Genomic DNA, 27,756 nt, shown 5'->3' on the forward strand with positions numbered 1-27,756 from the left:
TTTAAAGCTTACTTGCTGAAATGAAGAAAAAAATAGAGATATTCACTATCACATCTAATTAACATGCTGAAGTACAGAGCTAGAAGAACAAACAACACACTTAATGTGCATTTTTAAAAAAGATTTTAATTTATTTTTTGTCAGAGAGACAGCGAGAGAGGGAACACAAGCAGGGGGAGTGGGAGAGAGAGAAGCAGGCTTCCCACTGAGCAGGGAGCCCGATGCTTGGCTCGATCCCAGGACCCTGGGATCATGACCTGAGCCGAAGGCAAACGCTTAACAACTGAGCCACCCAGGCACCCACCCGGCAATGTGCATTTTTTAAAGGTATAAAATCTATAAAATCTCTTTAAAGGTATAAAGCCCAACTCTTACAACCAGAAATGAAGTAGGACAAAGTACAAATTAAAGATCTTTCTTGAACTCATCAAGGAACTGAGGTGCCAAGGCCAGCAACTGACCTCACATTCAGAACAGGATAGATATCTTCAGTTAGAAAATAGAATATTTATTTACTAATGGCAGACAATGATAAATACCATCTAAACTGACAAAAATATTAATCTGGAATTTTGTTTTAACAAAACCCACTGCAAATTAAAAACATAGGTTAAAAATGAAAGTATGTTGAAAAAAAAAGGTAAACCATGTAAACACTAATCAAAAAGAGCAGGACCTGCCGAATTAATTTCAGACAGAGTAAACTTCGGGGATGGAAAAAAAGCAATATTATCATGGGTAAAGAGAGAGAGACATCACACTCTGATAAAAGGACAGTTCTTCAAAAAGACATAACAGTCTTAAATGTGTCTCTACCTAAACAATACAGCATCAAAACACATGAGAGAAACTGATAGATCTAAAAGGAAAAAATATATATATATATCCACAGTTATGGTTGGAAATTGCAACATTTCTTTCTAGGAAAAAGAAAAGAGAAAGTGCCAAGGACAGGGTTGCATCTTTTAATCAGGTCAGTGAGGACTCTGTTTGAGAAGGTGACATTGGAGCAGGGATCATAAGAAGTGGACTTTGCAGATAACCAAAAGAAGAGCATTCCAGGCAGAAGGGACAGCGGGTGCAAAGGCCCTGAGGCAGCAGCATGCCTGGCATGTTCTAGGAGCAATGAGGGAGACAGTATGGCCGGAGTGGTATGAATGAGGATAGAGTAAGCAAGATAAACAAATATACGATATCCATTGCAGACAGGACTTATGGTAGGAAAGAATGAGCTATTCAGGGGAGGAAGCCTGTGACAAGGGGTAGGCTGAGAACGGGGGACTACTGAGAAGACAGTGAGGGCTTTCTAGGCAAAGAGAAGAGCTTGTGCAAAGGCAAGCTGGTATGAGATGGTGGATCGTATTCAAGCACAAATCTCCAGTTGCTGGAACAGAACAGGGCGTCGGGCAGGGAAGACGCTGCAGGGATCAGCCTTAGCCAGACAGGGAGGCGCAGAGAATCAACAAGGGACAGAAGGCCTTGGGGAACCCTCAGAGAAGGCCGGGAGGATTGGGAGGTTGTGGTGATAGAGCGGGAGGTGGAATTCAAGGTTTGAGAGGCACCGCAGTTCTGAGCAGGTCCGCGTAAAGGATGGGGAGTGGTTGTGGTCAGAGCGTGAGTGGGCTGGCTTGCCTCCAGAACGTAGGGCAGGACTTGGGGGTGAGAAAGACAGCAGACCTGGGTCTGTCCTCACCATCAGTCTCAGGATGTCCCCCCGCCCCCCGCAGGTGGGGAGCCTCAAGGGCATGGGATATGGGGGAAAGAGCTGTCACCGCTAGGGGACACTGCAAGGGAAACTATTTCGGGCTAGGGAGGTGCCAGCTGCTGGCTCTTCCTTTTCCTTCTCCTCCAGGCAACCCTTTGGGATTGCTCCCCCAAATGTACTGGTACTTCCCAAGCAGTTGGTTCCAGGCGGCCCTACTGGGCAGGGCCAATATAGGGCTGAGGAGGCAGAGTATAGAAAGGGAAAGCCCCCTTGGTTTCTGTCTCACTGCAGGGACCCAACAGGGAAACCCCACATGATCCCAAAAGGAAAGTGGGCCTTGGGGAAGACCAAGAAACCCCCATCTTGTCCCTGAAGATGGAAAATCCAGGGTGGGGTAAGGGTGGAGTTGTGCTGGAAGGGAGGCCGGCGGTTGGTACAGCCCAGCCCTGACAGCCATCCGCAGAGCAGAAACACAGAGCTGGATTATTCTGAGACCTGACCGAGCCCCATCCTGACCTCACGCAACCCCAGCCTAGTGAGCCCTGACTCTAGACATCAACAGAGCTCTTATCCCAGCCCAAGCCTGGGCCCTGACCTGAGTCACGGGCCCTGTCAGAACCACAGCCCAAGCTCTGCACCCAATCTGGACAAGAGCTCGAAGCCCATCCCCAAATAGTCCCAAGCAGACCCTCCAGGTCATCGATAGCTCTGACCCCAAGTGCCGACAGAGGCGGGATGTTGAGCCCAGACAAAGCTCTAGACCAAGTCCTGATCCTAGTTATAGACTCAGCGCTAATCTTAGATCTTACTCTGGCCCAAGACTGAGCTGCTGGCTCTGAAGGGAGACATCCTCATCCGCCCTGACCTTGGCCATAGACTGAGCCTTGATCTTGCCCAGCCTGGGACCGCACTGCTCCACATCAAGCCCTACCCCAGCTCCACAGGGAGCCCCCCACTTCTTTCACAGTCCGTCCTTCAGCCATCTGGTAAACCAGAGAAGAGTAGGATGACTCACACCCCGAAGTCCTCTCTGGTGGGCAATCCCCTTACCTGGCCATCTGTCTTCTACAGGACAGCGAGCGGGTGATGGAAATGGGATGACAATGACAGAGCAGTGAAACAGAACGGTTTGAGTCTCCGGGACCTACCGGTCCCTAGAACTCACCCAGGAGAGGGGACAAGAGCGTAGGGACAGTCCTGGAAGTGCAGCGGAGGGTCTGGAGCTTGAGCTTGACCGAAACCCCAGCTTCCCGCCACCCCCCCGCCCCCCTGCACATCCCGCCCCCTCTGGGAAGGGAAATGACATTTCCCCATTTCAGCAAGGGGTGGTGAGGAGAGAAGACGAAAGTACAAGCAGGACGGAAAGTGAAACCGGCGCGGCCCCCAGTATAAGACCCCGGCCTGGGAGATGGCTGGCCACACGGGCTGTGCCCCACTATGGGCCAGATGGCAGGCGACCTTGGCTGGCGTAAGTCCGAGGCCAGGGCTGGGGGTGGAGGGTGGGCAAGCCTGGCGGACACTGGGCAGGGGGTGGGAGGGCTTGATGGGTGTGGATGGGACGGCTACTCGGCCAAGACTAAGAATACGGGATTCGGTCAACCGGAGAATGGGAATGGGTCTGGCATGAATGCGGGGTGCAGGAGAGACAGGGGGTGATCGGTCGGCCAGGGCTGGCCGGAGGACAGGATGAGAAAGAGGTGGGCAGGCAGTTGGACCAGGACCAGGACCAAGCGTGTAAATGAAGAGTTCGGTTTGAGTGAATGAGCAGGCACAAGACAGTCTGGCTGACAACTGGGGCTGACAGAGAAAGCACAGCAGGAGGAGTTGGCTGGAGTGTGGGGCTGAGGCCAAGGAGTCAGCAGCCTAAGTGGGCCAAGGGTCTGTAGCTTGGAAGGAGATCCGATCCTCTGTGGGTGACTCAAGTCAGAGCCTGGAGCCAGGGCCACAGGAAGAGGAGCAGATAGTAGGGCCACGGTAAGGACCAAGGGCTAGAGGATGGGAATAGAGCCAAGGCCAAGGACCCAGGACTGGGTACAGAGGGTAGGGAGAAGCCATGGGAAAGGTCCGGAGCGCCAGAGCTCAGACAGGATGCAGAGTGGGAAATGGCCCAGCTCAGGGCTGGGTGGGCAATAGCCACCAGAGCCTGGGGGCACGCACTTTCCCTCAAAATAGAGCTAAGAGGAACCCCACGCCATCGGAAGTCTCTGGGATGACAGAGGGGTCCCTAAGCCAGGGGATCCTGAACACGGGGGTCGCAGGCGCTGCCCCCCACCTCTGGAAGTACATTGGTGAATGGAAGTACCCAGAAACCCCCCTTGGTCTTTATTTATAGGACAATTCGGGGAGCGGAGCCCAGGGGTTAGAGATCAAGATCAGACAGGGGAGAGGCATGGAGAGGAGGGTGAGCAGGAACAGACTTAGACTTACAGCCTAGTTTTGGTTTGTGTTTCGAGAATTGTGTAACTCCAGTGATTGCTCGATTTCCTCACCCTGATGGAGAAACCGCCAGACACCGCCGGCTTCCCGTGGCTCCCACCCTAGCTCCCCCCACTCTTCTTTCCAGGAAACACAGAGCAGGAAGTACTTTCAGAAATCAGCTGGTCTCACTCCCCCATTTTATAGATGGGAGCCTGAGACACAGAGATAGAGGACTTGCTCGAGGGAAGAACCTGGACGAGAAAGAGAGGTTCTGCCTCCCAGTCTGGGCGCTCCTCCTTTTCTTGGCACCCCCTGTTCTTCCAACACTGCAGAGGGACCCACCTGCCTTGGCGGTGGCCGGATCAAGCCATCCTTCTGACTCCCTGGGATAGAGCCTCCAGCACTGCCTGCCCACCCCCGGGACTCTAGTTCAGGCCATCAGAGCTGCCTGGCTAAGCTCAAGGAATCCTCTGGCAGAACACAGCATGCCCATTGCAGGGGAGGTGGCTGCCTCCTCTAAGTTCCCTGGGGGAAGCACCCAGGCTCTGCGTTCGGGCAGATCTGGAATCCAGTCCTGGTTCCCTCACCCTCTAGCTATTTGAACTTGGGCTGGTCAACTTCACTGAGCCTCATGTTCCTCATCTGCAAAAGATAATAATACGATAGCCCCCGGGTACCACATATAGCTGAGCAAGCTGTTCACTGAAAAGACATTTAGCCAAGGCAGTTAGTGGGGATCAAGATCCAGCCTGCCATCTGCTTGCAAAGGTGGGTACTCTGTGCAAGGCTGTGTCTGTCTTGGACAAGGGGTAACTTCTTTCCTTTCACACAGAGACGTCATAGGGTATCCTCAAAAGCTTCCCTCTTATTGATAGCTGTGCGGGGTCAGCGAGACGGCGCACAGGGCTTGCCCAGAGCACGGGCTTTGCCCTCAAGCTTTGCCCTCATCTGGCCCACCACCTCCCCCTCTCTCCAGGGCTCGGCCTTCTGCTGCTCTCCTTGCTCCTGGCTCGAGCTGGTGTCTGGGGATTCCCGAGACCGCCAGGGAGGTCCCCCCTGAGCCTGCAGGAGCTGCGGAAGGAGTTCAGGGTCAGCCTGCAGCTCGCCAGGAAGCTGCTGTCCGAGGTTCGGACCCACGCCCACCGCTTTGTGAGTCTCCCTGATGCAACCGGTTTCGAGGGTGGGCAAATCCCCCCTCCCTCGGGCCCTCACTAACAGACCTTGCCCCACAGGCTGAATCCCACCTGCCAGGAGTGCGCCTGGACCTCCTGCCCCTGGGGGGTCAGCTCCCCAACGTCTCCCTGACCTTCCAGGCCTGGCACAGCCTCTCTGTGAGTTGGTGGACGGTGGATTGGGGCAGGAGAGCTGGCAGTAAGGCTGGGCCGGCTGGACGGAGATGGAAGTCGGGGATCGAACAGAAAATGGATTTGGGAAGGAATCAGATCTGGATGAGGCTGAGTGTGTCCTTGGATATAAAGGTTCAGCTGGAAGCAAGGAGTGGTGTGAGAATGAGGTCGTACATACAGAAGAGAGAGAGGTTTGGGACGAGGAGGGGGCTAGGGTTGGAAGGAGGCTAGAGACAAGATAAAAACACAAGTGAGGGGATGGATGGGGAAAGGGGGTGGCGAAGAAGGGGTCAGAGCGGGGCTGCGGACAGAGAGCGACAGGGCGGTGGAGAGGCAGCTGGGTTGGATCCTCAGCCTGTGAGGCGTGTCTGACCCCTTCCCTTCCTTCCCACAGGACCCAGACCGGCTCTGCTTCCTCTCCAAGATGCTTCGCCCTTTCCATGCCCTCTTGGGAGGCCTGGGGAGCCAGGGGGGCTGGACCAGCTCCGAGAAGATGCAGCTGTGGACCATGAGGCTGGATCTCCGGGATCTGCAGCGGCATCTACGCTTCCAGGTAGCATGTTCCCCCCTACCACCCCGCCTCCTCAACACCCAGAGACCAACACAAAAAAATGAAGGTCTTTGCCTCCCTTTTAAAAACACAGGTTTGGGTAAGTGTGGACAGAGATGCTCTAGGCCCTCTTTCGGGGGGGCTTTCTCTGTCCCCTGAATCTCTGCCCTCTCTTGGGGTCTTGGTCTGAACAGCCCTGAAGCTCCCAGAACGGCTGTTGGCATCAGCAGCCAACCTGGCTCCCTTCTCCCTCAGCCTCTCACGTCACCAGGCCTTCCGGAACATTCCCAAGGGAAACTGGCATTTTCCTCTTAACAAAAGGAAAATAGGGTCTCCTGGGTGGCTCAGTCGGTGAAGCATCTGCCTTCGGCTCAGGTCATGGTCCCAGGGTCCTGGGATCGAGCCCCGCATCAGGCTCTCTGCTCAGCAGGGAGCCCACTGCTCCCCCTGCTTGCGCTCTCTCGCTCTCCCTCTGAGAAATAAATAAAATCTTAAAAATAAAAAAAAGGAAAATAGAAAATGCAAGCAGCCTAAAAGCTAGCTTCCCACCTCTCTGCCCATTTCCAATCCTAAGATGACCCTTAAGAGAAGAACTTCTGGAATCCCAAGTGCCCAGGGTGATCCTGGATGAATGTGGCTCTCCATGAGCAGCAGCAGCGACTTGCTCTATGACTTCCATTTTTTTTCTTTTTTTGTTTTAAGATTTTATTTATTTATTTGACAGACAATGATCACAAGCAAGCAGAGAGGCAGGCAGAGAGAGAGGAGGAAGCAGGCTCCCCGCTGAGCAGAGAGCCCGATGTGGGGCTTGATCCCAGGACTCTGGGATCATGACCCGAGCCAAATGCAGAGGCTTAACCCACTGAGCCACCAGGCGCCCCTGACTTCCATTTTCTTGAACCAAAAAAACCAGGCAGGACGTGGGAGATGGTGACATAATGGCAGCTCTAAAGGAGGGGCTGTCCGGGGATATCATGCCCCTTGCGATCTCTGATGTCATTCTGTACCAGCGGGCACATAAAGGAACAGGGATGCGCTCCGGGGTGCAGCTGGGCTGTTGCCTGACCCGTGGGCATCTCCCCGCAGGAGCTGGCAGCAGGACTCAAGCTCCCCGAGGAGGAGGACAGTGAGGAGCAGAAGGGGAGGCTCGAACGGGCTCCCGGGAGTCCCTCGCAGGTGTCAGCGCAGCCGTCATGGGCCCGACTCCTCTACACCTACCAGCTGCTGCACTCCTTGGAGCTTGTCTTGGCTCGGGCCGTGAGGGACCTGGTCTTGCTCTCCCATGTCGGACACACAGCCCCAGCCTTGGGAGGCTCGGCGTCCGACTCCCAGCCCTGATGGGGTGACTTCTCAGCCCTTCACCCTTCAGGACCCGAGGACTGGAGTCTGGGCAACGGGACAGTTCCGGCTCACGGGCCTTAAACGAGGCAGGACTCCACTGGCTTCCCGCCCCAACCCCTCCCCAATAACTTAAGGCCCCTCCGGTCCCTGGCAGATATTTATTTGTTGGATATTTATTTATTGTTTAGGGAAATGATGGTTTATTTATTGTTTCAGAGCCTGCTTGCTGTCCTTGGGTCAGGCCACCACGCGGGGTGCCTAATAAAGCACGCTCATCCTCCCTTGGCTTCTTCTTTTCAAAGAAGGGGTACCTGACCCCCGACGGACAGGAGTCAGTAGCCTCTGGCCACCCTGGGCCTCTTTCTGCTCCTAAATTCTGGGGGCTCCTTCCTCTATTCTGGCTTGCTGGGCTGGTGGTTTCCATGGTGACTAGCAGAGTTGCGAGATTTTGGAAAGCTCAAGGTCTCTGGTGCCCTCTGTTTCCCATCGCAAATGGAGCTCAGAGGCGCCACTGGCCTCCTTCTTCTGGGCCAGTTCCCACCCCCAAGGTTGGCGTGACTGTTCCACAGCTCCCCCGAAGGCCCCCGGTGGGGACTGGGGAGCAATCAGGGAGGCAAGGCTGCAGGGAGAGTTGTCGCGTCCGCTCTGTCCTCCAGACGGCCAAGACAGACGGGAGAGGTGCTGAGCACCTGCCGTGAGAGGCGGTCCTGGTGGGCTGCATCACCGAGTCACGCTCCTCAAGTTCATGGTTCTCACAGGCGTCTGGTTCTGTCTGCTCCATGAATAACACACCGAAAAGCTGAGGCCCAGAGGCAGAAACAGCGTGTCCAGAGTGGCAGATGGAGAGGCGACGCAGGATTCGGCAGTCCTTCTGACCCTCACGCGGGGCCAGGCTCCCGGGGGGCTCAGGGGCCCCTCACTGCGGCTTTGGCTGGCCCAGGCGGGCTTGCAATTCCTGCATCATACCCGTGTGTGCAAGGCCAAACCTGTGGACAGAGACAGGGGATGGGCGCTGGCCTCCAGGTGGCCACAGCCTCCTCCGCACCCCGGCCCAGCCACCTCACCCCCCGGGCTTACCCATGTCCCAGGGGCCTTCTCCTGGCTGGCAGCGGGGTCCCTTCAGGCTTTGGGGGGCTGGGTTCTGGGGGCTCCTCTGCTTGGAGAAGTCTCTGCTCCGGGGCTGACAGCTCTTCCTCTGGTGGGGGGCTGGGGGGCACCTCTTGCCGCTCAGGCCCGCGGGTCCGTCGGGAAGAGGGCCGGGAGCGGCGCAGCGAGGAGTTGCGAGACAGGAGGACCCGGCTCCGGGGGACGGAGACGTCCAGGAGAGCCCCAGGGAGCAGGGCCTGTGGGGAAAGGAGCACAGGGTACCACGGGCCAGGTTCGAGATTCTGCCCTATCCAGACCCCGATCCCCGCTGGAGCTCTCACCTCACTCCAGAGGCCGCGAGCACCCCCTCCGGCGCTTCCTGCCGTCGCCCCCGTCTCCCTGTGGGGCCCACGCTCGGCCTCTGCAGGCTCCTGGCTTGTTGACTGGTCCTCCGGGCCCGGGACGTCCTCCAGGCCTTCTGGAACAATCTCCTCGGCCTCTGCTCTCCGGCCTTCAGTCTCCTCAGCATCCTCCACATCAAGGGGTCTGTCTGCCTCTTCCTCGGGTCGCTGCTCCCCACACCCCCCCTCACTGCCTTGCCCCTGCTCCGTCACTGGCCATCCCACAGCCTCTTCTTTCGACAGCGTCTGTCCCCCCGGGAGCCCCTCGGCTTCCCTTGTGGTCACGGTGCCCTCTGCCCTCAGCACCTGGGAGCCCGAGGTAAAGCCGTCTGTCCCACAGCTTCCTTCCTCCACTGCAGGCCCCCTGGCTTCCACCCGCTCTCCCCTGGGCTCGCCCTCTCTGGCCTCCGAAGCCTCTGCCTGGGCCCCTCTGCCAGCCACCTCCTCGTCCGCTGAGCCCTCTGGGCCAAATCCCAGCCGGCCTCGGTTTCCTCCCCGTGTAACCTCCATCAGCTCGACGCTTCCCCGAACCTCCTGTCTCCCTTCGGAGCCCCAAGCTTCCCCAGCCTCTCTTGCCGGCCCTCCCTCCGCCCCCGCGGCCCCTCCGTCCAGAGCTACATCATCCCTTGCTATCTCGGCCGCCAAAGAACTGGCCCCTGGGTCCTCGCTGTCCTGGAGGCTCAGCGTGGCCTCCTCCAGCCTCCCGTGTCCACCGGGTGTTGGGTCTGCCGCCCAGGGCACCGCGGCCTCCGCCTCCTCATCCTTGGTTTCTCCGGCATCGGACTCTCCCAGGGACTGGCCTGTCCCTGCGTCTACGCCGTGTCTTCCACCCAGCCCCTGGCTCTCTGCTCCGAGGGTCTCTCCCTCCTCTGCTCCTATTTCTTGGGCTTTCTTCCCCTCCCCGCCTGCCTCCGGGACATCTGGGAACGTAGACTCTCGGCCAACCCCGGGCTCCTCCGGTGCCCAGCCTCCTGCAACCTCCCCCTCTTCTGCATCTGCGTTTCCCTCCTGGGTGTCCCCTCTTTCTGCATCCCTTCTCTGCCTCTCCGAGGCCTCTGCCCCACCCAGGCCTCCCATGGTCCTGGGGAATTCCTCCGGGCTCCCTGCCGTCTCCTCTTCGCTCAGGGCTGAAGTTTCCCAGAGCTCTTCCTCGGGCTGCTCCGCCAGGGTCTGGGGGCCTGCCACCAGCTCAGGTGCCCGGCCTTCCGTGACTTCATGCTCAAGGTCGCCCCGCCCCGCCCCACTACACGCCTGTGCTTCTCCGCCTGTCTGAGCCTCCCCATCACTCCTCTCCCCGCTGGACTCCTTCTCAGGACTGCTGGCCCCTGGGGCCACTTCAAGGTCAGCATCCTCTTCAGGCTCATTTGCCAGGTTGTCCTTGGGCAACGCAGCCTCTGAGGCCCGGCAACCCTTTTCCTCCTCTTTGGCCTTTTCCGCCGCCGCCGCCTCCTCCAGACGGGCTGGAACAGTCCTGATCACGGAGGTTTGCTTCCCCTCAGCGTCTTTCGCCCCCTGAGCTTCCGGGACCTCAAAGCCTTCCCTTACCTCCCCCTCTGAGCCCTGGCCTTCTGCAGCCCCCGCCCCTGCTCTCTGCTCCTTAGCTGGTCCTTCCGCGCTCTCAGTCCCCAGGACCCGGGTCTGTTTGGGGGAAAAGCTCATCTCAGCCTCTCTGTTCTCATCGGCCTCCTCCTCCTGCCCTCCCCTGGAGGCTTCCCCGAAGGCCCAGGTCTTCCCGGTGCCCTCTGAGGGCTCTTCTCCTGAGACTTCCCCATATTCTGTCATCCTGGCTCCGGAGAGGTCACCCTCCTTTCCAGCTGAGGCTGTCCCGTCCACCTCCCTGACCGAGGCTGTCCTGGCCTCACATTCTGTCCCCGACTCCTGTGCTTCCTGTGCCCTTGTGCCTTCACTACCCCTTAGGACCACCATCAGCTCTTCTTCCTGCCTGGCCTGCTTGGCTGCAGACCCCCGGATCTCCTCTGCAGTTGCCTCCTTGGCCGGTTCTAGAGACTTCCTGCTGTCCCCTGCTACCTTCTGCCCATCGGCACCTTCCACCCCCTCAGGCTCCCTGTGCCAGGTCCACTCTGACTCCGCCTTCCTGGCCACCTCTGGTTTTCTTTCCCTGACCTCTTCCGCCTCCTCCTCCTGTTCCCGGGTTCTTAGTGTCTCCTCTCTCTTCACTTCCTGCTCACTGGGCCCTTGACTCTCCTGGGCTTGGCTGCTGTTGTCTCCACCAGCCTCAGACCCTGCCTCGGACTCCTTTCTGGCCTCTAAGTGGGCCCTTGGCTCCTGGCACCTGGCAACCTTGGCTGCCTCCTGGACCCCGGTGTCTTGCCTCTCTGCCTGAGACCCGTGGGAGCTGCCTTCTTCCCAAGCCCAGGTCTGTTCTGTAGCTGAACTTCCCTCCTGGCGTCTTCCAGCTTCTCTGGGCCCTCTCAGCTCTCCATCCTCCTGGCTCTGGCTGCCTCCAAGGCCCTCCAGGGCCTCCTGGGCTTCCTTCTGTTCAGGTCTCCCTTGCCTTCCCGCAGCCACCTCTCCCAGTTCCTCGGCCGCCCTCTCCTCCTTCCTGTCTGCAGTAGGGACTTCATCTCCCATGAGGTAGGAGACAAAGGAGCTGAGGGAATCCTAGAAGGGAAGGGGGAGGAGACAAAGGCATTAGGGGGAGCCCCAGCCCTCTCCCTTGGGACCCTGCCCCAGAGGAACTCAGGCCACAGAAGAGGGGTCTGGGCTCTAGGAGGGGAAAGAGAACTGGATTTGCAGAAAGAAGAAGGAAAGGGGCTAGATTTGGGGTAGGTGGATGTTGTTTATGGAGGTGGGGGGGATTGAAATCCAGAAACGATCAGGCTAGGAGGCTACCTGATCCTGAGAAAGGGATCATGAGTATGAGGAGAGTTTCAAAGAAAGGAGGGAAGGTGAGGCCCCAGGGAGCAGGGTGAAATTCTCTGGCATCTCCTTGCCCCTCTCACCAGCGCTCCCCGCAAGGCCTGATGCAGCCCAGGGAGATGTAGTCGGAGGAAATCCATCCTGTCTGTCTCTGTCTGTGTGTCCAGAAAGCTGACAAATGACCGCCCCCACCTACTGAGACAAGGCAGTCTTCCCCAGGGCCCAAGACACTTCCTCTTCCCCTGTGTCTCCCTGACGCACCCCCTATCCAGGCCCTGCCCACCCTCTGCAATGCCCACAGCAGCTCCCAGCCTGGGCTGGGCAATGGGTGTGCATCGCACAGGGGACTCAGGTGCCTATTTGGAGCTGAAGAGCAAGGGGGGAGGCCGTAAAGAAAAACCTGGGAGCAGGAGACCTCAGAATTGGGGAGGGGAGAAGGGGGAGGGGGCATGTGGCAAGAGCAGCTCAAGTGACTCAGGTCTTGTATTCACACCTCAGCCATTTCCTGCTCCCCCCCAAGCCACAGCCACTCTGTGAGAGGAAGCTGGGGTTTGTGGTTCCTGTTTTGCCTAGGGACAAGGAGTGGGAGTGCAGAGGGGCTGGTAAGAGCTTTGGCTTCTCATTTTAGGGTCATTAATGCTTCCTTAAGGGGAAGAAGGGGCTGGATTGGTGGCTCCAGTGCCCATTCCCTCATCTGTAGTCATTCTTGTGAAACAAAACTTGGCTAAGCTTTGTATTGTGGTTATTTGTGTCTACCGTCCACCCTCCTGTGAGTTCCTTAAAGGCAGAGGCCATGTGTGACATGTTACTGAGTTTGTAGGGTCCCGCATGGGTAGTAGGACCCCATTTTTCACTGGTTGAGTAACCTGGGAAGCAGACCAAAGGGGGCACATTTCAAATAGCAGTCTGAGGACTTGGTGGTGAGAAAGAGCTGGAGAGGTGAGCACCAGCTGGTGGAAGCCCATAGAAGAGATTAGCAGGAGGACTCAATGAAGAAAATTCAGGATGCTGCTTTACCACCTAGAGGAAGGTAAGAGAACAATCACTTCTTATTTTGAACTATAGGAAGCGACTTTGATCTACACCTCTTCCCGCAATCCCCTGCCTGATCCCCACTTTCCAAATTTCCAACTAGACAAACCAGATGAGATCACAGAATCGGAATCAGAATCAGAAGCCCTAGAATCCTCTGGCCTAAGCATTCTTGATGCAGGCAGGAGTCCCACCGCAGCCTGCGGAGCCAAGCATGTCTGCCTCTGGTATTCTAGTTCCTACTGTTAAAAAGAGTCTGTACCGCCAGCTTTAGGTCTAACCTTGTATCATCACCAGCAACTTTCCTTCTTTTGTTTTCTCACGTGTAACACCAGGGGGGTCGATATTTCTGGGATATTCTTTGGTTCTGGGATAATTTGGGGAAAGCGATCTCTTTAATGTTTGGGATATTGCCAATAGACAGAAATTCTCCCGAGAGTTATCTTGATTTTCAGTTCCTGAAGCCGTCTAAGGGCACCAGAGAGGAATAAGAATCCCCCGAAGCGGGCTGTCTTTGTTCCCCGCCAGAAACCAGGACTACAGTAGCCCGGTGGCCATATTTATTTCTGGCAATGGAGGGCCGGGAAAGGAGCTGAAGCAGCTCGCCGCCATGACTAGTACTGGCAAGGAGGGCCAAGACCTCGCGTCCCGCTGCTCTAACGCTACGGCTCTTCTTGTTGATCCTGCCCGCTCCAGTTCGAGAGCAGCGGGTCCAGGGTTCTCCCGGCCTCTCTCTGGCCCCCGTCCCGAGGCCGGGAGAGCCCGAAGCCGAGACAGAGAGAGAGGACCCGGAAGTTGGGGGGGTGTGACCTCCAAGCACGTGATGAGGGGCCCCGCGGGCGCTGTCACGTGACCCGCCAACCTGCGGTCCCTCGGAGCCGAACTCGCAGCGGCTCTTAAAGGTACAGACCGCGGAGGCCCCTGCCTTCGAGGGGGCCGGGGCAGCGTCCCATGGGTGGGGCAGAGTGGGTGTGCGAGGGCGCGAGATGGGCCCCCGGGGTAACGTGGTGGGTCGCCCCGCGCGGGTGCAGCGGAGAAGCCGGAGCTGGGCCCTGCAGTGGGGCGCGGATCCTTCTCCTGTGTCGCAGACCCTCAGCCGCCGGGTCGGAGCCAGTCCTGGACTCTCGCTGACTTAGAACTTGAAGCCATGGGAGGCTGTGCGGGCTCGCGGCGGCGCCTCTCGGACTGCGAGGGTGCGTATTCCCGCCCGCGCTCCTGAGAGGGACAGCCTCTGCCCCGCGACCCACCTGACTCGGGGCTCGGGCGCTGGCTCGGCCCCAGGGAGGACACCCGTGGGGCCCTCGTGCACCTGCGAGTGGGGTGGGGGTCATGCTCTCTCCTTCTCGCCCTCCCAGGGGAGGAGACGGCCCCGGAACCTCGGTCCCCTCTGTTGGACCGTCAGGGCGCCCTTTGGAGGAACGTGATGGGCTTCTGGTGAGTGGCCCGAGGAGTGCAGCAGAAGTAAAAATGGGGTGGGAAGAGTTGGGAAGCGACAGGAGGAAAAAGGGAAGAAAGAGCTGAGCTGTGAGAAAGGAGCTGAATTCACAAATATTTACGGAAGCCATTGGTTTGCCCTAAGGCAGCTTGTAAACTTCCAACACTTGACTCGATTTACTTCCCGCCTTCAGGCTTGGACCAGGTCCTCCAGTCGGCTGGAGGACTACTTCATGTTTTCACTCCAAGGAATTCAGACTTTAAATTTGTAAATACATGTATTTTTTTAGAAGAAAGCTTTAAATCACTGCTCTGGACAGGAAGCCAGTGTTTTTCCTAATGCGCTTTTAATAAACGCATCTACACTTTTTTAAAAGGCCATCCATCTAGTTTTGAGCCTTGGGAAACCCTTGTAGCGCTAACCTGAACCTTGAGGGCTTAGGTGGCGCACTGGGTTGGACGTGACTTCACGTGTCATTCCGAAAGAGTCCCATCACCTCTCTGAGCCTCTCTTCTTGACAGCAGCAAAATGGGAAGAAAGGCTTCGGAACCACTTCCTGGGCTTGTGAAAAGAGCCCATGAAATCTCTGGCACTGGGCCCAGTTCCTTTCCCATCACTGAGTGCAGCTCTGGGAAATGAGAGTAAGCAAGAAAAGATCCTTCTTATAGGGGTCATAAAGGGCTTTGGTAGGATCATCCTTTAACCCCACAGCACCCTGTGAAGTAGTGAGAAGGAAAACCTGTGTCCCCATTTACACGTGGGTAGCCCAAGGCCACTCAGGTAGGAAGCAGCCAGCAGGTGTGGAACCTGAACACAGACCTTTGGGCTTCAAGCTCCAGGATCTTTTTGCTGTTCCACAACACATCAGAGAGCATGGATCAGTGCGTGAGAAACGCCCCAGGAACTGAACCATGATGGGAGCTTGGAGGGAGGGTCATCAAGGATGACTCTCTTCTCTTCCTGGGAGAGAGAAGATGTGAACCCAAGTCTGTCATCCCAAAGCCTGTATTTCTAGCCCTACCACCGAAATGGAAATGGGGCCTGGTGAGAGAGAACAGGCGAGCTGTTGGAAGGCCACGGGAAGGGGAGATTTGGTGCTAGGACTGTGAGCGGATTAAGCCTGGAAGGAGGTTTAAGATCTGTTCTTATATGTCAGTTATATCTCAATAAAACTGATGGGGGAAAAAAGCCTACCCTGCTCACTCCAGGCTCCTGGGCCTTTGTAACAACTTCTCCTACGTGGTGATGCTCAGCGCTGCGCATGACATCCTTAGCCACCAGAGGGCATCTGGGAACCAGAGCCATGTAAGTGACCGACTCTAATGCCACCACCATATTTAGTCCTTATGGGAAGAAGGGGGACTCCCCCTAGAGCAGGAACCCCCTTTGAGAAACTAACGGAATGGGGGTGGCCCAGGGGTGGGGCAAGGGGGCTGAAGTTCCAGCTTCCCAGACCACAGAGCAAGGAAGGGTTTTTAAGCATCGATGGGTGCCACGTATATAAACTCAAAGGTTGGCTGGGTGGGGCCATGGTCTATGAAAGCGCTTCTTAACCGCAGCGCTGTTAATTTTAGGCTGGAGAATTCCTTGTTGTGGGGCTTTCCTGGGCATCGTACAGTGCTTAACAGCACCCCTGTCCTCTACCAGTAGCATACCTCCTGTTCAGTAGTTCAGAGGAGAATGTCTCCGGGCATTGCCAGATGTTCCCTGGGGGGTATAATCACCTCTAGTTAAGAACCTCTTGTCTATGATGAGCTGGAGGTGGGGGTTGGGGGTTGGGGGGTGTAAGTGCCAAAGGATTACAGCCACCACCTTGCAAGTTCAAGTCCAACAGGGAATTTGGTCCAAGATCAGCTTTTCTGGAAAGCCATTTCCCCCTTGGCTGAGTAGCTACAAAGACTTCATAGAATTATTTAAAACGTTGGCATTTACATATTCCTGTGTCTGCCTAAGATAGTTACTTAAAATCGTCAAGTCAAGGGGTGCTCAGGTGGTCCACACATGAGCCCAGCAGGGAAACAAATGAGACCAGGCTCGGAGTCCCAGGGCTTTAAAAAACGGGACGTCCTCCTAGGGGCCTAAGGGGAGTAGGGTGAAGAGGAAAGGGTCCCCGTGGGCGTGTGGTTTAAGCCCACCCTCGTGGATCTCTAAGCGACTCTCCTTTCTCATTCTCAGGAGAGAGGCATGCATTTCCATACTGGGCATAGAGAGGGCCGCTCCCTGAAATCGTTGTGGCAACCACACCCAGGCCTCCATTAGAAGAAGTCCTTATAAATATATTTAGATCAGAGGAAATAAGGTGCTTAGGGAGGATACGGCTCACTCGCCTACCTGTGCCTTGTTCTAGAATGACAGTAAAAATTTGGAAGCCTCAATTTTTAAAAAACAAAAGCTCCTGAGTGTGTTACCCAACTAGAGCCCATGTACGGGGCCATCTTAGGGCTTCGGGTCCTTAGTTTGAGCTTTGTGCGGTAAGCTTCCCCGCCCCCATTGTGCACATAGAGAAACTGAGGTCCCAAAAGGCCAGTGTTGATCCAAGGCCATCCCTCAAGTCAGGGCTGAGCTGGCACTGGAGCCAGGCCCTTTCTGTGTCACGTCTTGCCTCTCTGGGTGACAGACCTTCCTCTGTCGCCAGGTGAACCCGGACCCACCCCTCACCCCCCACAATAGCTCCTCTCGATTTGACTGCAACTCCGTCTCCACGGCTGTGAGTACCCATCGGGTCCTCCCCGCCCCCCGCCCCCTCCCTCAGCACCCGCTGCGGCCGTCACGATTATCATAAATAAGACATTTGCTGAGCCTTTTCTGTGTGTGGCGTCCATCGGCTCATGTAATCCCCAGCAGTCCTACGAGCTGAGCGCTGTAACCAGCCTCCATTTTTCAGACAAGGGAACTGAAGCTCTTGACACAAAGCTAAGGAGCCCCAGAGCTGGGACTTGAACCCAGACCTACCTGACCTCAGAGCCTGTGTCTGTAGCAGGTGTCGGTCTGCCCTTGGTCACTTGGTTGGGAGGCTTGTCCCTGGGACCATCGGGGCTCTCGTTCTTCTGTTCCAGGCAGTGCTCCTGGCAGATATCCTCCCCACCCTCGTCATCAAACTGCTGGCTCCCCTGGGTCTGCACCTGCTGCCCTACAGGTCTGAGAGGGGGTGGCCGGCAGAAGGGCAGGCAGGACCCCAAGAGCGGGGCGGCCGTGAGGGCCCAGGCAGTGGCGGGAGGGTTAGGGCGCTGCAGGCGGAGGTTGACCCCCCTCTTCCCTCCCTACCTCGGGCCCTCAGCCCCCGGGTTCTCGTCAGTGGGATTTGTGCTGCCGGAAGCTTCCTCCTGGTTGCGTTTTCTCATTCAGTGGGGACCAGCCTGTGCGGTGAGTGTGAGGTTTTGTGTCAGGTGGGGAACCCAGAGGAGCCGGAACAGCATTGTGGGGTACCCTCCCCAACTTCCGAGAGGAAGGGGATTGTTTTTGTAACCCTCAGAAGCCTGCTGGGCCTGTCATGAGGAGGAGATGGGAGACGAGGTCATTTCGGGGGGGTGGATGGGGTCAGGGGTCAGGGTGCAGAGATCGGAGGAAAGGGGTGTAGTACACGGAGCTCGAGATGAGCAGAGTCACCAGGACTCCATGACGGGGGGAAGGAGGCGCGGCCGAGGCGTCCAGGGTGAGTTCTTGCTCCGGTGTCGGTAACTGGGTAGAGAGGGGGTCCCATTCCCTGTGAGAGGCATGTGGGGGGGCGGGTAAGTTCTCCTTCAGAAGCCCCCCTGTCCAGGGATCTGAGCTGACGCAGGGGAGGCTGTGGCCGGACCCCTCTTGGGGGGATGGCGGAGGCCACGTGTGGCCATCGCCATGCTTGTCCCCCCGCCAGGTGTGGTCTTGGCTAGTATCTCGTCCGGTCTGGGGGAGGTCACCTTCCTCTCGCTTACCGCCTTCTACCCCAGGTAAGCAGGAGGAGCTGGGAGTGGGCGAGAGCAGCCCCGGGTGTGCTGGGAGTGGGCGAGAGCAGCCCCGGGTGTGCTGGGAGTGGGCGAGAGCAGCCCCGGGTGTGCTGGGAGTGGGCGAGAGCAGCCCCGGGTGTGCTGGGAGTGGGCGAGAGCAGCCCCGGGTGCAGCCTGGGTCCTTCCTCAGCTCTCCCTTTCTTCTCAGGGCTGTGATCTCCTGGTGGTCCTCAGGCACTGGGGGAGCAGGGCTGCTGGGAGCCCTGTCCTATCTGGGCCTCACCCAGGCCGGCCTCTCCCCGCAGCACACCCTGCTGTCCATGCTGGGTGTCCCTGCTTTGCTGCTGGCCAGGTAGGCTGCCTGGGCTGGGCGGATGAGGGAGCCCAGGGGAGAACTAGATCAGGCTCCCAATCTCCAGATCCCAGCAGCCTCGTAAAGGGGGCATGTGGGTTCCGGCCTGGGAGAGGACTGGTTTGAGTTCCGGAGCTGCTGCGTGTTGGCTCTACAGGGTGCGATAGGGCGCCTCACTTCTCCAGCCCTTCTTGCTTCCCCGGGGGGACACGTGCACCTGGCACCCAGTATGGAGTGGATCCCGAGATGATTGGCCGGCGGGGGGGGCGGGGGGATGGGGTGGACTTTATTTTACTGATTTTGAGCCTATTGGGAAAAAATGTTAACTAGCTGGTCAAACCTGTGATTTCACCGATGATTGCTTGGGATGAGGCCGTGTAGAAAAAGTGAATCAATTTCAAAGAAAATCATAAGCAAAAAAAAAAAAAAAATGTGTATTAGAGGAGTCTAGACACGGCCGAGTGTAGACACGGTCTCTGTTGGAAGAGACTGAAAGGGGAGAAGTTTGGGCCCAGCACAGAATGAACACGGAATGATCATCAGAGTAACAATGACAAGAAAACGGAGCAGACCTGCTCGGTGTGAGCCAGCAGGCGGAATGGGTGGCATTCGGGCCCCCGGGCAGCAAAAACAAGGAGACAAATCTGAGCTCTAAGGAAGGAAGCACCTTTCTGCAGCCGGAGCTTTCTGGCACAGGATGGGGGTGGGGCTCACAAGGAGTGAGGAAATGGGGGGGGCTCCCCTGGGAGGGAGCGGCCCCTCCAGCCCGACAGAGAGCCTTCCGTCTCATCTTCCTCCCACCGGTTCTAGCTATTTCTGTTTGCTCACACCTCCTGCGCCCCAGGACCCTGGAGGGGAAGAGGAGGCAGAGACCTCTGCTCGGCAGCCTCTGATAGGCAGCGAGGCTCCGGAGTCAAAGCCAGGTAGGAGACCCGGGAGTCCCTCGGAGCCATCACTCTCTCCCCAGAGGGGCGGTAGCCTTTCCTCTCTGTGGTGGATGCGGTCGGGAGGGCAGGTGGACAGCAGTGCTGGTTGTGGGAAGAGCCAGTCGCATTCGTCTACTAAAGAGCTACACGCTGGGCGCCGGAGTGGCTCAGTCGGTTAAGTGTCTGGTCCTAGAGTGCATTTCAGCCCATCCTCTCAGGTTTGTGGGATCGAGCCCCGCCTTGGGCTCCACACTGAGCGTGGAGTCTGCTTGAGAGTCTCTCTCTCCCTTTGCCCCTCCCCCCTCACGTTCTCTCTCTCTCTCTCAAAAATAAATAAATCTTTAAAAAAAGAAAAAAGAACTGCTCAGTGAGTACTTACCTTGTGCTGATCTTTTTTTAAAGATTTTATTTATTTATTTGACAGAGATCACAAGTAGGCAGAGAGGCAGGCAGAGAGAGAGGAGGAAGCAGGCTTCCCGCTGAGCAGAGAGCGAGATGCAGGGCTCCATCCCAGGACCCTGAGATCATGACCTGAGCCGAAGGCAGAGGCTTTAACCCACGGAGCCCCCCAGGCACCCCACCATGTGCTGATTGATGATCCCTGTAGGGACCGGGTGGCAGATGAGGAAGGGGGTCCACTCATAAACAAGTAGCTGAATCAGAAAGATGTTACTTTTTAAGCTTTGGTGAGCACTGGCCGGACAGAAAGCAGGGATTGCCGCTAGGAACTTGGGCGGGGGGGGGGGGGGGTGTAGAGAAGGGCCCCACCTAGAGACCATGGTCTGTGAAGGCCTTTTGGAGGAGGGGTCATTGGGCTGAATTTTGAATGACAACGAGTCAGGTCGTAGGCCAGGGGAACAGCATGGGCTAAGATCCTGAGGTGGGAAGGAGCTCGAATGTTCGAGAAGCAGAAGGAAGGGGCCACTGTGAGCTGGGTGGGTTGGAGATGTATGGCTATCAGACAGTACAAGAGCCATGGAGACGTCCCACCTGTTAATCCCCCCCCTTTTTAAATCTGGTAAAGTTTACCAATTTAACCATTTTGGGGGGCAGAGGGAGAAAAAAAAATCTTAAGTGCAGAGCCCGATGGGGGCTCGATCTCGAGACCCTGAGATCATGATCGGAGCTGAAATCAAGAGTCGGACACTCAAGGGACTGAACCACGCAGGCGCCCCTTAACCATTTTTGGTTGTACAGTCCAGTGGCATTTGAGTGCATTCACGCTGAGCGTGTGAAGTGGCTGGCCCTTGCCCGCCAGCCCCCCGCTGCCGAGTCCGCGTGCCCCACTCACCGGCCCTTCCCCCCTCCCTGCAGAATCCAGGTCAAACCTCTCCCTTCCGGAAAGGTGGACGGTGTTCAAGGTATGGCTGGGTGGCTCTGGCGCCCCCTGTGGCCGGTGCCCCGCTGCCGGCCTTCAACGTCTGCTGCCTCTTGCAGGGCCTGCTGCCCTACATCGTCCCCCTGGTGGTGGTTTACTTCGCGGAGTATTTCATCAATCAGGGGCTGGTGAGTGAGGGCTGCTGGGGGTGCGGGTGGAAGGAGCCGTCGAGGCGGGGCCCCGCAGGTCTCCGACCACCTGCCCTGCCCACTCTTTGCTGCAGTTTGAGCTCCTGTTCTTCCGGAACACGTCCCTGAGTCACGCTCAGCAGTATCGCTGGTAAGAAGGGGGAGGGGGAGGGTGGCGGGACGGGCGGGGGCCTGAAGGGGAGCCCTTGAGGCTAGGGCCTGGGGGTGGCCGCGGCCACGCTGCTGAGGGGCTGCTTCCTCCTCCCTGCCCGCATCGAAGGTACCAGATGCTCTACCAGGCCGGCGTCTTTGTTTCCCGCTCCTCTCTCCGCTGCTGTCACATCCGCTTCACGTGGGTCCTGGCCCTGCTGCAGGTACCGAGCCCAGCCCTCGCTCCGTTCCCACCTTGGCTCCCAGCTTCCCAGACCCCAGGCTTGCTTCCCACTTCTCCAGGAAGTGTGTTGCTCGCCGTCAGGTTCTGAGCGCAGGGAACAGAAGGCCAGCAGGGCTCTGGCTCTGTGTAAAACGTGTGGCCTTGGGAGCCCAGCAAAACTGGGGCACAAATCCCAGCTTCTGTTCTCTGTAGCTGTGTGACGTCGGGCAGGTCCCCGAACCTGCCTGAGCCGAGATGGCCTCGTCTGTGAGCCCGCCGCGGCCAGCGTCTACTTCTCAGGGTGGTTTGGACACACAGAGATGGGAAGTGTTTCAATCCACTGGAAGCACGCACTTAATCCTTATTTCCACGAGCCTCGGGCAGAGGCACAGGCTTTCAAATAGTGTTTCTGTGGGTTTAAAAAAAAATAGTACTGTTTTTTTATTCTGGGTGGTTTGTTACAACAAAATCAACAGTGTCACAGCCAACAGGTCACTTACCACAAGGCTGGTGAGCAAAGTTAACTCCGTGTGGTGGAAGTAGCACAGTGTTGAGCGAACACACACCGTTCTGGCCCATGGTCCAACCAAAGTAGCTTCACAGAACCAGCCTTCAAGGTCACGAGTCTGTCGCCCCTGGAAGTTACTATAAAAATTAACCTTCCTTTGGTCCAGGAAAGCCCTTTTCAATAAACTGAGTCCAGTTCTAGGATAAAAAAGTAGAAACCAAGTATAGTTTGCCCTTGACGGTTACGGCAGGACCCTGTGGCTGTCCGTCAGCTTTCTCCCTCTTGGTCTGAGTGGGGACGCCAGCCCAGGGCCTCAGACCCCGAAGGCCCCCAATCATGTCAACAATTCTGAACTCGGAGGTTCTTCATTAGCCGCCACTGAAATGCATAGCTTAGGATTTTCCATAGAATGAGAGACTTAGAATCATTGAATTTCATTACAGAAAGCGCCTGGCCACGTGCTACAGACAGATGCATTAGCGGGGTGTCGCCAGCCACATGAGCATTGCTGGGATGTGTTCTTTTTTTTTTTTTTAAGATTTTTAAAATTTTTCTGATGCAGAGAGAGACCACAAGTAGGCAGAGCGGCAGGCAGAGATAGAGGGGGAAGCAAGCTCCTCGCCGAACAGAGAGCCTGATGCGGGGCTCGATCCCAGGACCCCAAGACCAGGACCCGAGCTGAAGGCAGAGGCCCCAACCCACTGAGCCACCCCGGCGCCCCGGGGATGTGTTCTTTTAAAGGCAGATCTCTGAGCTCACCTCAGACATAATGAACTAGAACCTTCGAGGGCAAGGCCTGTGTGGGTCACGTGATTCCCAGCGACCTGTGTGTGCAGTCAGATATGTGCGCCACCACGGCTCAGGCCTGGGACCCCGGGGGTCCTGTGGAGGACTGGGGCCCAGAGGGCAGACCTACTCCCTTGGGTGGTGTCAGAGAGTCCTCCTTAAAGACGCGACAACGCCATAGCCAGAGTTTCTCAACCTCGGCGCTGTTGACATTGGGGGTTGGATCGTTCTTTGTTGCGGGGCTGTCCCGTGGCCTCCACCCACTCCCTCCCCACTCACGACAGCCAGGAACATGTTTAGCCATTGCCAAGTGTCCCCTGAGTGGCAAAAATCACTCCCAGTCGAGAACTGCTCGTCGACACCCATAGTCTCAGTCTGGTAAAATGGCGGGGGAGGGGCGGGCCTCTCTCTTCAGGGGACCCTTGGGAGGAGGCGTGAGCGCCCAGGAGCGGGAGGGGTCCTGCTCCAAGCTGAGCCGGGAGCAGTGGGAACCAGGAGATCCCACGTGAGGGAAAGAGAACGGAGTTCCAGGGACGACCTGAGCCAAGGCACGGTTGGGAGAGTGACCTGTGGCATCTAGGGTGCCAGGACAGGCTCAGGAGAAGGCCTGCCCCAGATCCCAGGGTCTGGTAGGCCAGTGGGGTGCTGGGATTTGATCTGGGTCTGCCAGCCCTCTCCAGCATCTCCCAGAACCGGGGCCCCTGGATGGGACCGCAGCCTCTGGTCCCAGGCTCAGCCCTCCCTGCCACCTGCCTCCCCAGTGCCTCAACCTGGCCTTCCTGCTGGTGGACGTGTGGCTGAGCTTCCTGCCCAGCATCTACCTCGTCTTCCTGGTTGTTCTGTATGAGGGGCTTCTTGGAGGTGCCGCCTACGTGAACACCTTCCACCAGATTGCCCTGGAGGTCAGCATGGGCCGGGGGAGGGTTGCGGGGGCGGCTGGGGGTGAGCCTCTCTGGGGAAGGCCTGGGCTGGGGCAGCTAGGATCGGAGCCTCACCCCTGCTTCTGCCTTCCACAGACGAGTGACGAGCACCGGGAATTTGCCATGGCGGCTGCCTGTATCTCTGACACTTTCGGAATCTCCCTGTCGGGGCTCCTGGCCCTGCCCCTGCACGACTTCCTTTGTAACCTGCCTTGACACTCCGGCTTCTCAGGACACGGGACACACTAATCTGGGCCTGCGCTGACCGGCGGCCGAGTCAGACCGCAGGCGCACAGCCCAGAGCTCACCCATGAGCCCTGCCCCAGGCTTGCCTAGCGGCTGGGGTGCAGACACACGCGGCGGTCCTGTTCTCCTTTGAGCAAGCCGGCAGTGTTCGCCCTCTCCCAGGCTGGCCTTGGGGACTTCCTTCGTGGCGTTACATCCTCAGAATAAATGCCTATTTTATTAATTGACCCCTGTGCCATTTTTCTGCTTGGAAACAAAATGTTCTTTTGTTATATGAGTAATACAAACCCACTTTGAAATATATGCAGGAGAGTATAAAGAAAGCATTTCAGCAGAATTCTACCTGGTCTTTGAGGCTTTACTTACTCATTCACTCATTCATTTATTTCATTCATTCACTGTGTGATGCAGTCTGCATTTATTTTCCTCCAACATGTAAGTTTGCAAACACAGAGGTTGAAAGAATCCCTACAATAAGCACAGGTGTGTGCACCCCTGGGGGCTGCGGGGAGCATTCTGCTACAGTTACTTTATGACACGTAACACTTCATCCAAATGAGTCTCTGATTTTCATAATGTATTTCAAGGTAGAAAGTGGAGTTTAATACCTTCCCTCTTTTTTAAAGATTTTTTTAAAAAGATTTTATTTATTTATTTGACAGAGATCACAAGTAGGCAGAGAGGCAGGCAGAGTTGGGGTGGGGGGAAGCTGGCTCCCTGCCGAGCAGAGAGCCTGATGTGGGGCTCGATCCCAGGACCCTGGGACCATGACCTGAGCCGAAGGCAGAGGCTTTAACCCACTGAGCCACCCAGGTGCCCCTTCTTTTTTAAGATTTTATTTTATTTTTTAAAAGATCTTATTTATTTGACAGAGAGCACAAGCAGGAGGAGCAGCCAAGGGAGAGGGAGAAGTGGACTCCCCGCTGAGCAGGGAGCCCGAGGCCAGGCTTGATCCCAGGACCCCGGGATCGTGACCAGAGCCAAAGGCAGATGCCTAACAGACTGAGCCACCCAGGTGCCTCTCATTGAACAACTTTGAATATAAATCTTTTAAGGGACCCTTGGAATAATGGGTTTGAAATGCTAGTTACATATTTTTTTCCTATGAAGCATTAAAATAAACACAGTCCCTGGCTTACGATGGTTTGACTTAGATTTTTCAACTTTACCGTGGTGTGAAAACAAGGACCTATGGAGCAGAAGCTGTACTTCGAGTTTTGAATTTTGATCTTTTCCCGGTCGGCGACAGGTGCCATCCTCACTTGTGATGCTAGGCAGGGGCAGCCGACCACAGGTCCCAGCAAGCCCTGCCAGCGCGCGAGTCAACAAGGGACACACAACCCTTCCCTAGCCATATATGTGTGCCACGTTCGGTTCAGTATTCAGTCAGTTACACGAGATACTCCACAGTCTTGTAAAATAGACTCTATTGTAAAATTTATTTATTGTAAAATAAATCTCTGACTTTGCCCAACCGCAGGTGAATGTTAAGTGTTCTGAGCACACTGAAGGTAAGCTAGGCTAAGCAATGATGTTCGGTAGGTTAGAAGTATTACATGCATTTTCGACTTAAGATAGTTTCAACTTGGGCGCCTGGGTGGCTCAGTGGGTTAAGCCACTGCCTTCAGCTCGGGTCGTGGTCTCAGGGTCCTGGGATCGAGTCCTGCATAGGGCTCTCTGCTCTGCAGGGAGCCTGCTTCCTCCTCTCTCTCTCTGCCTGACTCTCTGCCTACCTGTGATCTCTCTCTGTCAAATAAATAAATAAAATATATTTTTTTAAAAAGATAGTTTCAACTTACGATGGATTTATTAGGACATAACCCTTTCGTAAGTTGGGGGACATCAGTACATAACCTTTGGAGCTCCAAGTGAGCATCCATGTATGCTCTGAGACTATCCTATTCCAGCCCGTCCCTGCCAGTGATGTTTGTAGCCCACATTCAGGGAAATGCTGACATGGTGGTTAATGGCGTGGGCTTTGCAGGCAGAGAAGCCTGGCCTTCAGGTCCCAGCTCTGCCATTCATGAATTCAGGATCTCAGGCAATTATCTTCACTTCTCTGCACCTCAGTTTGCTGGTCGGTCAAATGGAGGTAACAGTAGTACCCACAGGTCACAAGGTGGTTGTGAAGACTACATGAGCCCTTGGGTAGGTGTGGTCAGCCCCCAGTAGATGTCAGCTTTGTCCACGCTATGGCTGGAATCCTGCCTTTCTTTTTATACTGCATTATGCCAATGGTTCTCAAACTTGAGTGTGCTCCAGAGATCTTGTGAAAATACAGATTTCTGGGCCCAGGCCCAGGACTCTGATTGGGGAAGTATGGGGTGGGGACCAAGAATATGCTCTGCTATCGTACACCAGGCGATGCTGCTAGTGTTACTCTTGGGACCACACATTGAGAACCATAGAATTATGTTTTTCCTTTTTATTTTTTTAATTTCTTTTTTTTAAATGACTTTATTTATTTGAGAGAGAGTACGAGAGATAGCATAAGAGGAGAGAAGGTCAGAGGGAAAAGCAGACTCCCCATGGAGCTGGGAGCCCGACAATGAGACTCTATCCCAGGACTCTGGGATCATGACCTGAGCTGAAGGCAGTTGCTTAACCCACTGAGCCACCCAGGCACCCCTGTTTTTCCTTTTTAGAACATTCGTTATAGGGACTTATATCTAGATACATAAAGAACTCGTAAACTAAAAAAAAAAAAAGAATCTTTGGGACCCCCAACAGTGGGCCCAATTTCAATCTTTTGCATGTGGATATCCACTTGTTCCAGCACTATCTGTTGAAAAGACTCCCTCTAGATATGTTTTAGAAAACCAGCTGTTAAGGGGTGCCTGGGTGGCTCAGTGGGTTATAGCCTCTGCCTTCGGCTCGGGTCATGATCTCAGGGTCCTAGAATCGAGCCCCGCATCAGGCTCTCTGCTCAGCGGGAAGCCTGCTTCCTTTCTCTCTCTCTCTCTCTCTCTCTCTGCCTACTTGTGATCTCTCTCTCTCTCTGTCAAATAAATAAAATGTTTAAAAACAAAACAACAACATTAATGAATTTAAAAATTTTTTTAAAAATCAGCAGTTGAAAATCACTTGACTACAAATGTGTGGATTTATTTCTGGACTCTTAAGTCAGTTCCATTGATCTACATGTTAATTCTTCTTTTTTTAAGATTTTTTTTTTTGAATTTGACAGAGATCACAAGTAGGCAGAGAGGCAGGTAGAGACAGAGTGGGGGGCGGGGAGCAGGCTCCCCGCGGAGAGGACGATCTGGATCCTAGGACCAAGCTGAAGGCAGAGGCTTTAACCCACTGAGCCACCCAGGCGCCCCCCACATGTTAATTCTTACGCTAGTACAACACCGTCTTAATTACTGTGGTTTTGTAGTGAGTTTTTGAAATTGAGAAGTGTGAATTCTCTTTGTTCTTCTTCAAGAATGTTTTATGAATTTTAGGGTGAACTTGTCACCCTAAAAATACAACTCTCTTTCTACACAGAGGCCAGTTGTATTTTGATAGAGATTACACTGAACCTATAGATCAGTTTCGGAAGTATTGCCAACTTAACAACATTATCTCCTTTGATCCGTGAACATTGGATGCCTTTCCTCTTATTTAGATCTTTATTTTCTTCCAAGAATGTTTCCTAGTTTCATAGTATACATTTTTTACTTTTTGTGTTAAATTATTTCTAAGCATTTTGTTCTTTTTTGGTGCTTTCGTAAGTGGAATTTTTTTCTTTTGTTTTTTTTAGAGAGGGGGTAGGGGCAGAGGGAGAAGGAGAAAGAGAATCTTAAGCTGGCTGCATGTCCAACGCGGAGCCTGATGTGGGGCTTGATCTCACGATCGTGAGATCATGACTTGAGCCAAAATCGAGAGTCTTACGCTTCACTGACTAAGCAGTCCAGGCACCTCAGTGGAATTGTTTTCTTAATTTCTTTTTTGGATTGGTCTTTATAAATGATAAAAATACAATTGCTTTTCGTCTGTTGATCATTTACCCTAAAACCTTGCCAGACTCATTATTA

General features: G+C 55.4%; 3 protein-coding genes across 5 annotated transcripts; 2 read left to right on the forward strand and 1 right to left on the reverse strand.

Moving 5' to 3' along the window:
* The first annotated feature begins 3,030 nt into the window (after window positions 1–3,030).
* On the forward strand, window positions 3,031–7,640 carry IL27 (interleukin 27). 2 transcript variants are annotated; one of them, XM_032328711.1, is made up of 5 exons: window positions 3,031–3,173; window positions 5,100–5,272; window positions 5,356–5,454; window positions 5,864–6,022; window positions 7,106–7,640. In XM_032328711.1, the coding sequence occupies exons 1-5, from the start codon at window positions 3,143–3,145 to the stop codon at window positions 7,355–7,357; spliced, it is 714 nt and encodes a 237-aa protein (XP_032184602.1). In that variant the 5' UTR covers window positions 3,031–3,142; the 3' UTR covers window positions 7,358–7,640. The 2 variants fall into 2 exon arrangements, with proteins under 2 accessions (XP_032184602.1, XP_032184603.1); XM_032328712.1 differs by having other exon boundaries at window positions 5,100–5,248.
* APOBR (apolipoprotein B receptor) lies at window positions 7,518–12,001 on the reverse strand. Its single transcript, XM_032328690.1, has 5 exons — window positions 11,811–12,001; window positions 8,788–11,469; window positions 8,438–8,703; window positions 8,245–8,346; window positions 7,518–8,214 (listed from the first exon to the last, which is right to left on the reverse strand). The coding sequence occupies exons 1-4, from the start codon at window positions 11,865–11,867 to the stop codon at window positions 8,277–8,279; spliced, it is 3,075 nt and encodes a 1,024-aa protein (XP_032184581.1). The 5' UTR covers window positions 11,868–12,001; the 3' UTR covers window positions 7,518–8,214; window positions 8,245–8,276.
* A 247-nt stretch (window positions 12,002–12,248) lies between these two features.
* On the forward strand, window positions 12,249–23,964 carry CLN3 (CLN3 lysosomal/endosomal transmembrane protein, battenin). Of its 2 annotated transcripts, XM_032328695.1 has the most exons (17): window positions 12,249–12,757; window positions 12,863–12,986; window positions 13,456–13,952; window positions 14,115–14,193; window positions 15,403–15,499; window positions 16,830–16,901; window positions 17,251–17,330; window positions 17,472–17,557; window positions 18,051–18,123; window positions 18,329–18,472; window positions 19,283–19,395; window positions 20,713–20,759; window positions 20,836–20,904; window positions 21,000–21,055; window positions 21,185–21,278; window positions 23,333–23,473; window positions 23,588–23,964. In XM_032328695.1, exons 3-17 carry the CDS (start codon window positions 13,907–13,909, stop codon window positions 23,705–23,707), a joined length of 1,317 nt encoding a protein of 438 aa, XP_032184586.1. In that variant the 5' UTR covers window positions 12,249–12,757; window positions 12,863–12,986; window positions 13,456–13,906; the 3' UTR covers window positions 23,708–23,964. The 2 variants fall into 2 exon arrangements, with proteins under 2 accessions (XP_032184586.1, XP_032184587.1); XM_032328696.1 differs by lacking the exons at window positions 12,249–12,757; window positions 12,863–12,986; window positions 13,456–13,952; window positions 14,115–14,193 and adding an exon at window positions 14,590–14,835.
* The last annotated feature ends 3,792 nt before the right edge of the window (window positions 23,965–27,756 follow it).

The sequence above is a fragment of the Mustela erminea genome, chromosome 20 (genome assembly GCF_009829155.1).
Source record: "Mustela erminea isolate mMusErm1 chromosome 20, mMusErm1.Pri, whole genome shotgun sequence".
Lineage (NCBI taxonomy): Eukaryota > Metazoa > Chordata > Mammalia > Carnivora > Mustelidae > Mustela > Mustela erminea.

What these genes read in the sequence shown, in the direction of transcription:
- IL27 (XM_032328711.1), top strand. Translation starts at nt 3,143, where the DNA reads ATGGGCCAGATGGCAGGCGACCTTGGCTGGC. An exon ending in GGACCCACGCCCACCGCTTT is followed by an intron (nt 5,273 to 5,355) that starts GTGAGTCTCCCT and finishes CTTGCCCCACAG; the next exon opens with GCTGAATCCCACCTGCCAGG. An exon ending in AGGCCTGGCACAGCCTCTCT is followed by an intron (nt 5,455 to 5,863) that starts GTGAGTTGGTGG and finishes TCCTTCCCACAG; the next exon opens with GACCCAGACCGGCTCTGCTT.
- APOBR (XM_032328690.1), bottom strand. Translation starts at nt 11,867, where the DNA reads ATGGATTTCCTCCGACTACATCTCCCTGGGCTGCATCAGGCCTTGCGG. An exon ending in CTCGCGGCCTCTGGAGTGAG is followed by an intron (nt 8,704 to 8,787) that starts GTGAGAGCTCCA and finishes CTTTCCCCACAG; the next exon opens with GCCCTGCTCCCTGGGGCTCT. An exon ending in AGAAGGCCCCTGGGACATGG is followed by an intron (nt 8,347 to 8,437) that starts GTAAGCCCGGGG and finishes CTCTGTCCACAG; the next exon opens with GTTTGGCCTTGCACACACGG.
- CLN3 (XM_032328695.1), top strand. Translation starts at nt 13,907, where the DNA reads ATGGGAGGCTGTGCGGGCTCGCGGCGGCGCCTCTCGGACTGCGAGG. An exon ending in CCTGCTTTGCTGCTGGCCAG is followed by an intron (nt 18,473 to 19,282) that starts GTAGGCTGCCTG and finishes CACCGGTTCTAG; the next exon opens with CTATTTCTGTTTGCTCACAC. An exon ending in GGGTCCTGGCCCTGCTGCAG is followed by an intron (nt 21,279 to 23,332) that starts GTACCGAGCCCA and finishes CTGCCTCCCCAG; the next exon opens with TGCCTCAACCTGGCCTTCCT.